The sequence below is a fragment of the Phalacrocorax aristotelis genome, chromosome Z (genome assembly GCF_949628215.1).
Source record: "Phalacrocorax aristotelis chromosome Z, bGulAri2.1, whole genome shotgun sequence".
Classification (NCBI taxonomy): domain Eukaryota; kingdom Metazoa; phylum Chordata; class Aves; order Suliformes; family Phalacrocoracidae; genus Phalacrocorax; species Phalacrocorax aristotelis.
Genome location: NC_134311.1, coordinates 24,135,494 through 24,148,900, shown reverse-complemented (window position 1 = coordinate 24,148,900; position 13,407 = coordinate 24,135,494). Strand labels below are relative to the sequence as shown.

General features: G+C 43.4%; 2 protein-coding genes across 18 annotated transcripts in view; one reads left to right on the top strand and one right to left on the bottom strand.

Annotated features, from left to right (window-relative positions):
• Positions 1–605: 605 nt before the first annotated feature.
• GIN1 (gypsy retrotransposon integrase 1) lies at positions 606–12,668 on the bottom strand. Of its 7 annotated transcripts, XR_012658070.1 has the most exons (9): positions 12,540–12,668; positions 8,909–9,054; positions 7,885–8,078; positions 6,474–6,779; positions 5,612–5,800; positions 5,349–5,516; positions 4,581–4,869; positions 3,415–3,541; positions 1,266–1,562 (listed from the first exon to the last, which is right to left on the bottom strand). XR_012658070.1 is itself a non-coding variant. In XM_075079331.1 (8 exons), exons 1-8 carry the CDS (start codon positions 12,647–12,649, stop codon positions 1,264–1,266), a joined length of 1,701 nt encoding a protein of 566 aa, XP_074935432.1. In that variant the 5' UTR covers positions 12,650–12,668; the 3' UTR covers positions 606–1,263. The 7 variants fall into 7 exon arrangements, 6 of the variants coding, with proteins under 6 accessions (XP_074935432.1, XP_074935433.1, XP_074935434.1 ...); XM_075079331.1 differs by lacking the exon at positions 3,415–3,541 and having other exon boundaries at positions 606–1,562; XM_075079332.1 differs by lacking the exon at positions 3,415–3,541 and having other exon boundaries at positions 606–1,562; positions 7,885–8,018.
• PPIP5K2 (diphosphoinositol pentakisphosphate kinase 2) overlaps positions 12,642–13,407 on the top strand; it is a 54,153-nt gene continuing 53,387 nt past the window's right edge. For 8 of the 11 annotated variants that reach the window (XM_075079330.1, XM_075079329.1, XM_075079328.1 and 5 more), the window contains exon 1: positions 12,642–12,780. The gene's annotated coding sequence lies outside the window, so the exon portion shown is untranslated. Of the gene's footprint in view, positions 12,781–13,117; positions 13,274–13,407 lie in introns of those variants that run through there. The other 3 variants (XM_075079325.1, XM_075079317.1, XM_075079322.1) reach the window with 2 other exon arrangements.

Genomic DNA, 13,407 nt, shown 5'->3' with positions numbered 1-13,407 from the left:
TAAGATTAACTGAAAACTCTTAATGAATTGCACTTTCTTCCATATGTGTTTTAAGTCACATGACATTCAGCCACAGAGATGAGCAGGAACGCACACACTGAGACAGCAAGATAAGCAAATCTTCCACAGTATCAGAGAGAAGCTGCTGACTTTCTAAATGCAGTTCTCTGCTATTTTTCTCCCTCTTCATGTCAGTCCCCTATAAAAAGAACTGACTTGCTCTCATCAGTTTTCCACATGAAATAATTCCTGTTCAGCTGAGTTCGAAATACAGGCTTCTTGGCAGAAAGTAATTAATTGGCAGACCAGTAATTAACTTACTCAAGGAATTCAGAGGAATTCCTTACTCAAGAAATTCAGAGGGTAACACCAGTGCTTCACCTTCCACTGCCAGTCATCTAGGAAAATCTCCAAACCTGTACTGGCTCTGGGGAGATGTAAACATAAATGAAACAAGATGTTTGTAAAGAAAGCACAAATGAATAGTGAATGCGCTTAAGATTTTGACACACCTAAGAAATTAAAAAAATTGCTCATGCTAGCAGAGTTTTCATGAGTGGGGAGCACCTAAAGGCCTCGTTTCATATGCAAAGCATTACACACACTTGATTTTGGCAGCTTTACTGTTTTGTGAGATCTTAGAGAAACTAACGAGTCACAGTCTGCAGCTTCTCAGAAAAAAAAAACCCAACCCCAAAAAAACAACAAATCTGTTTTATAACAGGAAAAGGATTCTCTACAGTGGAGGCAAAATTTACATCAAGATTATATTCATCCCACAGTATCTCTGCACATTAGGAATGAGTCAAGTAAGAATTCATGAAAAGGTCATTACAGTGAAATGATGCAATGTGGCCTGACAGGATAACAGCAAGGTACTGCCATTCTACCAACAAAATCTGAAATTCAAATGCATGATGAGGACATGTGTTTTCACTAGGTTGTGCCTCTGTTTTTGGTCAGTACACGGGCACTGAGTGAGTGCTTCTCAATGCCCGTGTAAATTAACCACTGGAGACGTATGATGTTCTTTAATTTGTACAATAGTAGAACATGTGCTTTCACTAGATGGTGCCTATGTTTTGGTAACAGAGCAATGCCTTCTGAATGCCCATACAAATTACCCAGTGGACACCTGTAGTACTCTCATATTCATAAAATAGTAACGTAGATCTAAGTAAGGAATTTGGAGATACTACGGGTTTTTTCAGCCTGCCACAGAAGTTCCGAACTGTTTGGCAATGACACGACATGAGACTATGCTTAAGTATCCTCTGTCTTTGTTTGAAGTGTCCAACAAGGTGATGGCCATTGCTTCAGCTTTGCATTGTTTGACTCAGTGCAATGATCTTCTGTCAGCTCAGACTGATGTTTACCATCTGTTGATTCTTGGTCTTTGCAGGCTGCAGGTGGCATTTGCACAACAGACATGACATCTCTTGTGTAGGCATTTATTTCCCCTTCAGCAATAGTGTCTTGTTGGCTTGGATTGCAGGATCTTTCAGATAAGCCAATATAGTCATGGTCAACAACTACTGCACCTTGTAAAAAATTATGGTTGTCTGTAAAAGAAAAGTACCATTAAATCAGATCATTCTAGTTTACTGAAAGCCATACTTACAGTGTTAGTGAGGTGATAACTTATTTTTCAAAACAATTTCCACGAGAGGACAAGAATGTTTGAGTGACAGCAGTCTGATAATGTGAATTTCCTGATTTAACTGAGCATGAAAAGTTTGGCTGCACCTCATTACCACAAAATAATCCTTGCAGTGCTCCACACTAAGAGCTTTTCTTTGCTGGTCAGTGGCTAGCTTGATGTCTGTCATAGTCATCTCCTGAACTAATACCTTAAATGAATGGACAAGCAGATTTTTCCATTTTGCGCACACACAGAAAAAACTGTGGCTACTCCAAGCTCTTCCTGGGAAGTCTTAATACAACACAACAGGCTTTTTTAAGAAAAAAAAAAAAAAGAAACACAGTTTTACAGAATTTAAAGACAACAGTGGTGATTGCTACTATATAGTACTACTGAGCTTTTCTTCTATCCAGTATATGTTTAGAGTGTTTGACTTCTTTGAATGACTTCAAATAAGAACAGTCTGACCAGACAAATTAGAAGTGTAGCCACCACCATGGAGTTAACTATTCTGTTTTGGAAGATGAGGTTAGGGCCCATCTTGCTCACATGAGCACCCTACTGTGAAATTAAGTGTTCTGTTAAATCAGAAGAGCCGTTCAACAGATAAGCATCTCCATACAGGGAACTACAAACTCCTTTGTGAGATGTAGGTCCAAAGAGGGACCTTTGTGGGAGCTACTGTGGAGGTGAAACTCTACTTTCCCAGCCATGTTTCTCAACATGTTTGCATTCCTGAATCATTTGAGCACTGGATCCAGAGGCTTTCTTTGGAGTTTAATTTTAAACCAAACTACACTCAAACAAGAAAAACAAAATGTTACTTCAGACACATAAATGTATGTGTGCACAAGGTGTCCTGGAACCTTTCCCTGGCTGTAAAGACCCAGGCTGCACATCTGTGATGCCTGTAGCAAGGGCTCTAATCAATGCACCGACTCAGGATTTATCTTTAGACCAAAAGCGTTACAAAAGGTTATGAAAAAATACCTTGCTTCTGATTGCCCGTTCTCACCTGTGAAAGATTTTTTTCCTCACATAAAAAATGAGCACTTCATTTTCACGTTTTGCCTTTCCTCTTTAAAACTCCCAAGCTCACACATCTGAAGTGTGACACACACAAGATAGACTTCAGGTTTTTGGAGCAGGGTAAGCAAAACACTTCATAACACTTACAAAGATGGTAGGCAAGGCCACAAATATCCTCACCTAGATGCACTTTTCCCACATTTATTTCACAGAGAACTCTGCAAATGCTTTGTTCCCATCCCAGGTTATGCAAAGGGACAGACACCGCACTTACATCACAGCAGTAGGAATAATAAATAAGTTGCAGATAAAAAAAAAGTTCACCCTTGCTAATAAAGAGAAGTCCTTTGTTCAAAGATACATGTATTTCTTTATGGATGAAAAAGGTGTCATCCACTATGTCATGCATTGCCTGGTTTCACTGCTCTTACCCAACTGAAATAACTCTTTCTTGATTGCTGTTAGGCTGTTTTGGTTAAGGCTGGCAACTACTTTGGCAAAGCTTGGTTTACCTCTCTACACAGTGTACATATATGTGACTATCAGTTTATAATTTTAAGATTTATATGTATTAACAATTAATTAATTTTTTACCTGGGTCAAACAACTAATATTTAGCCATTTCCTGGGACAGGGAAGAAACCGTTTACCTACTGCTTCTGCAGTATTTAGTGGTAAACATATTAGGCTTTGATTCTTCAAAGACAACTAAATTTAACGTTTCATACTGTGACACAATTTACCAAAGTCGTTGTAACAGCTGGACATTATCTGCATGCTTGACATGCATGTGATTTCCTCCTTATGGATCAGCAATTTAATGAAGAACTGGAAGCCACAGAGTGACCATTCAACAGTAAAAGCAGCATCCTAGAGACATGACATGAAATTCGTATCTTGGTTATGAAATCTGTAACTGATAACTGGCATAAATATCAGCTTCTTACATGAAATCCCAGAATTAGTTTCAGCTTTGCAAATCCCTCGGTTTTAAGAGGTGATGGAAGAAACTACCATCTCAATGCAGTTTATGCATTTTGAAGAACCAAAGCTGAACAACACATGCCAAGAGGGTGGGAACTGGTCTACTTTTCAAGAACCTTTAATTAAAGCTTATTCTGTGACAGAAGTCTTCTAAACACTCAGTGCTCATTTTCCTCAAAATGCCTGTGGGGACTCAAAGATGGTATCAACTGAACACAGACAGCTGCCACTGTCTGATTAACACAGCAGCATTGCAAAGGACACACTGAACGTCTAACAGCAAGAGTGGTGGCTGATTCCCCAAGTCCTTGGGAATTTCGAGCAGCCTTATTGCAAAGCATGACAATTTTATTTTCTTTGCCCAGAAAAACACATTTATTTCTTCAACAGCAAAATTTAAAACAAACTTTCAAAAAAAATTAGTTCTCTGATATAGTCCTCCTGTTTTAAGGCTTTAGAGAACACTCTTCTGTTGTTAAAAAAAAGTCTAAACATGTACCATCTGCACTACTCAGCCTAAGCAAAAAAAAATATGAATCCTGTCTACATCAAAACAAAAACACAGTCCGAAAATGCTCTTTGAATACAGTTCAGCCCAATTATACTTCTAGCATGTTTTCAGCAGCCAGCATGGATAGAGCCAAACCACAGATTACAAGCAACTTTAATGAAAGCTATTTTTAAACATACTTTAAATGTGATTCATTAGCTGTGTTCCATGCTCTGCACAGGTCTGAGGCCACTCACACTCACTGTTCTCCATACTAAAAACTGCAATTATTACATTATCCTCCAGTGTTACTTTAATTCACACTGGTTAGTGAATGATACTTGCTCATTCCAATAACCTAAGCTAACACCAAGACATGACAGAAAAGTTACAAAAACGCAAGGTTTTTTTCTGCAAATACACACATATATATACCTTTTTCACTGGACCCTCTTATGTATGGCTTGAGGTGAGACATCTTGATGGGTCTTTTCAGCCTGGACCCTGTGGCATCTCTTAATATTGCAGAGCCATTATCTGTGATATAGTCTATTATACAAGGACCAACCCATTCTGACTGAAACCGACCATCTTTCCACCAGTTTTTTCTTTGCCTGAGGACTTCATGACCAACTTTAAGTCTAAGGGTATTTAATTGCTTTGCCTTCCTTTTGACAGGGATTTTGCTTCTGATTTTCTGTTCATCTGAAGTGTTTTTCTCCACCTACAGAAAGAGACATATGAATTACACTTTCTTTTTCCAAAAGTAATCATGTATTTTCATAACACCAGCCAATAATGCAGAAGAATAACATTAAGTGGTTTTCGATGTGTGTAATTCATAATATACAGGGCTGGAGAGTTCTGAAGAAATTGATTTTATCTTCATAAATCAATAGTCCATAGGTAATGTTTTTCAGCCTCCATAGACATGCAGCCCTCTAAGGCAGATATGAATCTCTGGGCAATAGGTCTCTTTCAAGGTTACTGACTCCAAATACTTATGGGAATAGGCACACTGGAATGGAGGGACCACAGGCAAAGTAAAAAAAAAAGAAACCAAACCAAAAATCAAAAAAACAAGAAAACCCACACAAAACTCCACATTGCTTTAAAAGTTTAGTTATACTTTACACTTCAAGCCTTTCCATCTTTTTTATCTTCAGCCTTCTTACTGCTACAATTTGAATATATAACACTTACCTGGCAATCTGAGGTTTTCTCTTCTTCCAGTGCTTGACTGGCTTTTTTAGTTGCTTCAAATATTTTGGCAAACATACTACATTCTTCTTCCACACATATATTCATTGTCTCAACAACATTTGGGTTTCGATTAAACATTTGGAAATATGGGGTGCTTTGATCCGGCTCCTATGTGAATGGGGAGCAAAAAGCAAGCAAATTTAGCATACAGCTTTGCAGATATTTTGGGGCCTTCAGTCAAAAGAGGAAGAATCTTCACATACCAAATTTGTCAAGTTGAAAGCATAGGCAATAGCAGACAAATGTTCATCCCAATCATTTGGATGGTCAGTGCAGTATTTGTTAAGGAACACTTTGATTGTCTTGCATGTTATTTCATTTACACCATCTGCCTGATGGTAAGACAATACAATTTGTTTCATGCCAAACAGTGCAAAGAGTTCTTCATTTATCTTCAAAAGAAAAAGGACACAATTACTGAAGGTCTCGCGCTTCTGTATCACAGTTCAAGTAAAGTAACTCCGTAGTTTTCCAACCCTTTTGTTGGTATGTGGGTGACTGAACAGAAGTCTTACATACATACTCCAAAACAGCCCAAGGTTGAGACAGCTAAAAGGAACCAGTATGGTGTAGGAGCCAGTAACTGATGGTTACACATTTCTACCACTAACTGAATTTGTCATTTCCTCTGTTTCATAGCCTCAGGATTTTATCATCTGTGAGAGGATCAAAGTGTGAAAAATTCTTCACAATCACTATATGCCAATGTCAAAAATACCCTTAGCTATCTGCTACAGTAGACAATATGGATGGATGAAATATAGCCCTGCTGGAGTGTGAAAGCTTGTGCCAGTTCAACTGAATGACAAAACCCACACTATAACCACCAGGAAATTATTTTGCTTCACTCTTTATCCAAAGAATAAAACTCTGGGAAACACTGTGTAATGTTACAATTGCAAATAATTGGTTTGTCATTTTCTGTATGTGCTAATTTATTTTCTTTTTTTTTTTATAATTAAAGATTGGCAGTCTTTTTCAAGAATAGTCCAAAATTCAAATTTAATACAGAGGAAAGTGTATTTTTGCTTGAAAAAAAGTGAAACCGGCCACATAAAGACTTACCTGACAAACAAGCTCCTTCCCTTGATCAATAGGCATTTTCTGAGGTGGCCCATATAAGAAGAACACCTCTATGATTGCCTTAGCAATTTCAGCTGCTGAAGTGTCATGCAGCGGCAAGATAACAGCCCATTTTGTAAACAAATCTGTCATGATTATGATGTACTTGTGGCTTCTCTTGGTAACATCAAAAGGTCCCATTAGGTCTATAGTGACTGCTGTCCACGGGTCCTCTGCTTTGATAGGGTGCGTTTTGGGTGCTGTGGTGCCTGTATTCTTTGCCACTTGGCAGTGCTGGCAAGCATACACCTAGTGCAAACATCCAGGAAGATACTGTCAATAAAAAGCAATGGTAAATGTTTAAGACAATCAGCAGGACCATAATTCTCTGTAAGCTGGGTAAGACAGGCAATGCAAAACAAATTTCACTTTATCATCTTTCTTACTTTTTGCCCTTAGATTTTTCAGCCTCAGCATAAAACCAAAACAAAGCCAAACAACAGGGAAGGACAGGATAAGGACATGTACAGGAATTCATCGCTGAACTATCCTCATCCTAAAAGCACTGTGATCTTTCCAGTCCACAGTATAAGTTCTAATATCCATTACCATCTGTAAATACTAAAGGAAGTATAAAGCAGCTGGGATTGAAAGAAAGTCCCAGCCATTCCCCTTTTGGTTCCATTGCATATGCTGTGGCTGAAAAACATTGGCAGCATATATATTCTTCCATGCATAACATGGATTAGCTCTATCTACAGTACAGAGCCCCTTTGTCCAAGTCTGAATTGAAAGCAAAGGCTCATTTTCAGTTCATGTTAAAGTTGTGCTGAACTCAAAGTATTCAGGTGATGCAGCAAGACGATAGCAACAGTAATTTGGCCATAAAGGACATTTACATACAGCTTCCTCAAGGATCACATTCTGCCTGGGGATCACATCCACATATCTTTAGGTGAAGGAGGAGAAGGAACTTTCCCAAGCAGTGACTTGTTTAACATTTTCCTGAACACACCTAATTGTAAGGCAGAGGCACCATTTTCATATTCTTATCTGCCAGCAGCCACTCTGGCCACATATCCTTGGGATGGTACACTGCATCCTGACAAAGATATACAAGAGTCCTCATAAGAAAAATCCTTCTCAAAGACCAAATGTGCCCTGCATAGTTAAAGGCAGTATGGCTCCCAACCACTGCATAACATACAGCAATATGCAAACCACCTGGTCAGTACTAAAAGAAGAAATAAAAAGGAAATACTATGCTCTAGCAAGACGACCATTTAAAGTTTGTTTGTAAGCTTACGTTTCCTCATCAGGAAGCAGTATGGGTGCTTGCCGTATCAAAGCCATGTGATTACAAAATGTTTGTAACAAAGACTACATCAAAAATCCTGTAGCTATGACTCCGTACCCACTGCTTGACATCATTTGTTACAGAGGTCCAGTAGTAATTAGATTCCACTAAAGTCAGTGTCCTTGATATGCCATGATGAGTGCCAGCAGCATTTTCGTGGCATTTCTCAAGCACCTTTTTCTTCTCTTCATCTGAAACAATTACCAGGCGCATTTGTTTTCTGTCTTTTCCAACATAAAACAATTTATTTTCTGAAAGAAGAAAAGTACCAGTGAATTATATGCAAGTGCTTTGTCTTTTGTCTAGTTTACTAAACCACTGGGCATGATTCAGTACAGTAATTATTAAATCAACTTCAATTCACTTCTGTGTAAGTGTAGCTTTTTGTTTACAAATATTTTAATTATTTCCTCCAAAAACCCAATTGTTCACCTACGTTTATTAATCTGGACATGAGGCATTACAAGGGAAAGTCAGGACACAAACATCATTCCCACAGGAAGCCTGCCAGCAATGTGACTTCGCTATTCACAGCTTTAACTCCTGCCTGCCTTCTCTCTACATAGACTTGGCAGGTTTGATGGGATTGAGAGAGCACAGCAGACTACAAAGGCTCATATACTTCCTTGCAGGGATGCAATAAAGTTGGGAAGGGCTGGGAGGCTCTAAGGTGACAGATGGCAAAGCGTTCCCTGCACTTCTGCCCAGCCACACGCAGCATCCTCCAGACCAGACCAGGCATTCCTTTTCTAACTGCTGCAGATCTGGATTCACCTTTCTGTAGTCCTCTGAATTATGGATTGCAAAGGCTACGTATTTCCCCAGCTTCTAGTACATGGTTTGCCTTTTAGACAGATATATATAAATCCCTCCTGGAAAGTACTAAAGCAGATTGAGTTTCCGTTTCGGCAATATTCTGTTATATATTAACAAGGGCTAAGCAGAGTGTTTGTTTCAAAGAGGATGTATATTAAAATCACAGTATGCAGCAGGGCAAGATCCCACTTTCATTTTTCTTTTGTATCAGCAAACCTTCACCTAAAACTCTATTTTCAGAGTACTTAAGAAGGAATATTTTTACCTTTGAAAACAAATTTTTTGGCTGCTCTCCTGATTCCACTTCTTTCACTTGATAATGTTGTAGGATGATACTCTCCTGTTCGTTTGTAGTAGGCAATCTGCTTCAGGTGGAGCCCACCATTTTTTCCACTACGTACCATTGCTAACCTGAACAAAATGCACAGTATTCATTAGATGGAGCAACTGTCAGAGGAGCACATCTTCAGTTTTTACTGGTTTCCTTGTAGTTCAGAGGTATCCTGATCATGCAGCATCTGAGAGGAAGCTACACCATGCTTTGCACTGCTCTTGATATCCCCACGCTATCAACTTAAGCAATAAGGAACACTGCTTGACACACCACTTTTGTTCTACACTAAGTTGTTTTTCTCAACCTTAAAACTTCCACTATAGTCGCTGGACAGGGGCAGGGAAATCAGACCAGAGAGCAAGAAGTTGCTCTTCTCATTCTTAAACATTTGGATAGCTCTCAAATGCAGGTGTGCTGGCGATTAGATGTGTCCAAAGAGCCACCCTAGTTGGAAAAAACTACATGGACAAATAGGAACAAACAACTCACCAGACAGAAACTGACAGAAATTTATTTTGTTCATTAGTTCATCTGACATTTAGATTCTGAAGTCCTGAACCAGACTCTGCTTGTAAGGTAACAATTCATTCTCTGACACAGGCTGACTTCCCTGATCACAATAATAAACTAAAACGTCATTAGTAAAATGCGTCACTGGCACAGAAAAAGCTTGTGTCTAGGAAGAACGGCATAAAAATAATTACCAATTAATCACAAGAAGAAATATTCAAAGGCAGAAATATTCATGAAGGCTCTATGTGATTTCAGTGATTTTTCTTTCCCCCCCCCATCCCCCAATCTACTCCAGCAGCAAGAAAAATGTAGATGGAACAGCAGTTTGATCCTGCGCTAGTTGATGTCTACAAGAACAGGGTCTGCCATGTCATAATTTCTTAATGAATGCTGGTTATCCAAAGCATTAAGCAAATTTCTTCCTTATTCTGCCAGTGTCCCAAGATTAGACAATGTGACAATGCATAGCCTGCTAAAAAGAGTAATCTGTTTGTCTGCCTATCTGTTAAGTGGGATAGTGACAGTATCCAGTCACTCTGAAATCCATGTTATCTCATTGTACGCTGACGCTATTTGAAAGCCAAATGTGTAACTCGGGATGCTTGTTTCTCAATTTATAGATTCTCACCTATCTTTACCATAGTGGGGGTGGAAAAGAGGTAAACAGCTCTAAAGAGTGATTATGCCTGTTTTTATTTGCTCCATTTCTCCTACAAAATAAAACACTATGTTATTTATAGACTATCATATTCCACATATAGAGCTGGGCTAAACACTGTTGTGTTCCAAGAACTTCACATTCAAAGAGCAACAAGACCCTTGCCCCACTGAATACTTCATTTTGCACAACCCAGACCTGGCTTTCAAAACCAGCCAAATCTCTTGTGATAAAACATTAGTATAGTAAAGTAAAATGCTCACATGCGAGAGAGCTACCACACAAACTTTTCACTGCTACAACCCTGTCTGCAAGGCAAAAGCAGATATGGAAGGAGTGAAGCCGGAACAGAGTACTGTTTCTAGTGTTCTTGGCTGGCACAGCAATTTCTTGTATATTTACCTCTGATAGCACAAGCCAAATCAACCCACTGAGTTGGTAAATTGGATAAATAACAGCAAAAAGGAAGGTGAGGCTACCATGATAAAATTTGTTTTTGTTGTTTTAAAGAAGTCAATTAACTAGCATTTCAGACAGTAAAACAGTACTGGTGAAGACCAATTAAAATATCCTATCTGCCAAGGGCATGCATTCAGGCTTCATTCAGGGCTCTCCTGAAGGCCAGTCCTGCAGTTACCAAAGCACGGCTGGAAGTCAAAACTAGCCAAGTATGATTTACCACTGGGATGACGAACCATTTTGTCTTGACACAGACTTTCACACATGGCAAGAAAAGATGTTCCAGAACAATCTTATTCTGCCAGTACCTTTTGCTTATGAAACTCGTGACTGAAACAGTGAATATTGTCCATGCAGCACATGGTTATTGGTTCTAACAAAATGACGCTGCACAGCAACTTAACACCTGAGCAGGACTGCAGCCTATACTCAAGCCAAACAGAAACTCTATCGTCATTCCCGCAATGGCAGTTTCTAGTATAAAAGTTTGGAGAGTGTATACAAGCCAATGAAGAAAGAATGCATTACGTAGTATCCATATACATTCAATGTATTTAGTAGGATCCTGATCCAGCAAACTTAAGTGCTTCAATGGTCTGCTGGACTGCTGCCTAAGAGGACACCATTATATGAGCTTTCTTTTCGGATATTTAGTTTCCTATGCCCCTACTAGGTTTTTTCCTCCCCAATACCTAATTTACTTTGTTTGGTCTGATTGAAGGAAAAAAAAAAAAAGAAGACAAACTGAAGATAAGAAATTTTACAATCTTCTGGGTTGTTTTTCACTTAGAATAAACCATATTCCTTCAGATAATTCACAGGCTATCTCTATCAATACTCACAATATATCTGTCAGTCTGTAAAAATCAAAGACTTTTGCAACCAGTAATCAGTTCTTAATATCCTTGAAGCCAGAAAAGAATACACCACTTTACAGACAAGGAAAGTATTTCACCAACGGGAATAAAACTTCCGTATAACCACGCCTCTTTTTGCTTTAGTGTCTTAGCCAAAACATTCATACTCAACTATTTTACTTTCTAACGGCCGTTTTTCCCCCAGTCACGATGCTAAGTGCAGACCTGTTTTTTTAGCCCACCTTTCGAGTACTCCCCCCAACTCTCTCTGCACTTCCTCCCAGAAACAGGAACTCCCCATGGAGCCCTGAATACATCTTTACTAACCCAAGTGCTTCCAGAAACCTGTAAACAAGACAAACGCAAGCCTGAGCCGTTTCTGACAGAGCCCCCGGCCCCTTCAGAACACTATCACTTCCGAGGCGCGGCTACCTGCAGCCTGGCGCCACCGGGCAGGCCGCTGGCGCCGCGGGACACGCGCAGGCCTCGGGCGGGCGGGCGGGAGCTGCGGCCCACCAGCGCCGCCTACCGCCAACACCGCTGCCCCCGCCGCGGCGCCGCCTTGCCGCTGCCCCTCGCCGCTTACTGCGACCACCACGGGAGGGCGTGACACGCGAGCGGCTGCGGCCGCGTAGGGCGGGCAGGGGCCAGCGCAGCCGAGGGGGCAGGCACGCCAAGCCGAGGCGCACCGCCCTCTGCAGCACCGTGCCGCCCGGCAGCGTTTCCTCCCAGGGCGGAGTACCGCCCGCCCACGCCCGCCGTCCCTCAGCGCCCCGCGGGGCCGCCCCCCCCGCCGCCAGGACTACGGCCCCCAGCATGCAACGCGCCGCTCCAGCAGCCGCCGCTGCGTCCCCACCGCGTGGGGCACGCCGGGAGCGGGAGTCCCCTGCCGGCACCGCCCGGCGCGCCTCGCGCATGCCCTGAGCCATACCGAGCCGACCCTCCTCCTTTCCTTTACTCTCCTCTTCCCCCCACCCCGCCCCCGCCCACCTTGCCGCCGCGGGATCCCACCCTCTCCCGTAGCTCCGCGGCGAGGCGGGCGGCGCAGGGAGCCGCTGGGCCGCGGGGCATGCACCTGCTCCAGTGGAGGTACCGGCACGGCCTTTCCCGGGGGCGGCGGCCCGCTCGCTTGGCCTTGCCCCGCCCAGCTAACAGCAGCAGCGGCCCTCGCGACCCGAGACTCATGTGGCGCCCCCGGAAGTGGCGGGCGGGGGGCGGGGGCGGGCCGCGGCGGGGGGCGGAGCGGCGCGGCCCCCGCGGCGGCGGCGGCGGCGCCTCCTGAATGGGACGCCGGGCGCTGGAGGCGCCACGTGCAGGTGAGGCCGTTTCCCCCCGGTCTTGCTCGGGCTTCCCCTTCCTCTCCCCCGTCGGCCCCTACTATCCCCCGCCGGCCAGGGTGGCGGAGGGAGCCGGTTGGGCCCGCCCCGTGGGGGGCGGCTCGCCCGTACCGCGGCGGAGCGGCTCGCCCCTCGGGCTGCGGCTGGGACCGGCGGCGCTCCCGGCGCTCCCCCCCGCCCCACAGCGAGGAGGCGGCGGACGCTCCCGCCCTGGCGCGGGGCTACCCGGCAAGCGGGTGGAGGGGCGGCACCCGCCGCCGGCTGCGCCGCGGGCCCTCGGCTGGGCTCCCCTGGGTGGGGCCGCCGTAGCCGAGGCGGGGGCGAGGTTCTGGTCCCGTTCGGAGCGGGGTCGGGCCGGCGGGAGCCGCTGGGCCGGCGCCGGTCCCAGGAGGTGGTGGCGGGATGGGCAGAGCCCCTGCAGTCCTCTTTGTCTGCCGCGCAGACCTGGACGGCCCTGCTCAGCGAGCTGCAGGTACCGGTGGGACGCGGCGGGCATGGCCGATAACCCATTCCTCATTTTGTGGTTTTTCGTGTTCTCGGAAACAGGTTTAATGAAATAGCAGTGACGTGAGTTCGCAGCGTGCTTGTTGTCAAAAAAGCAGGTGA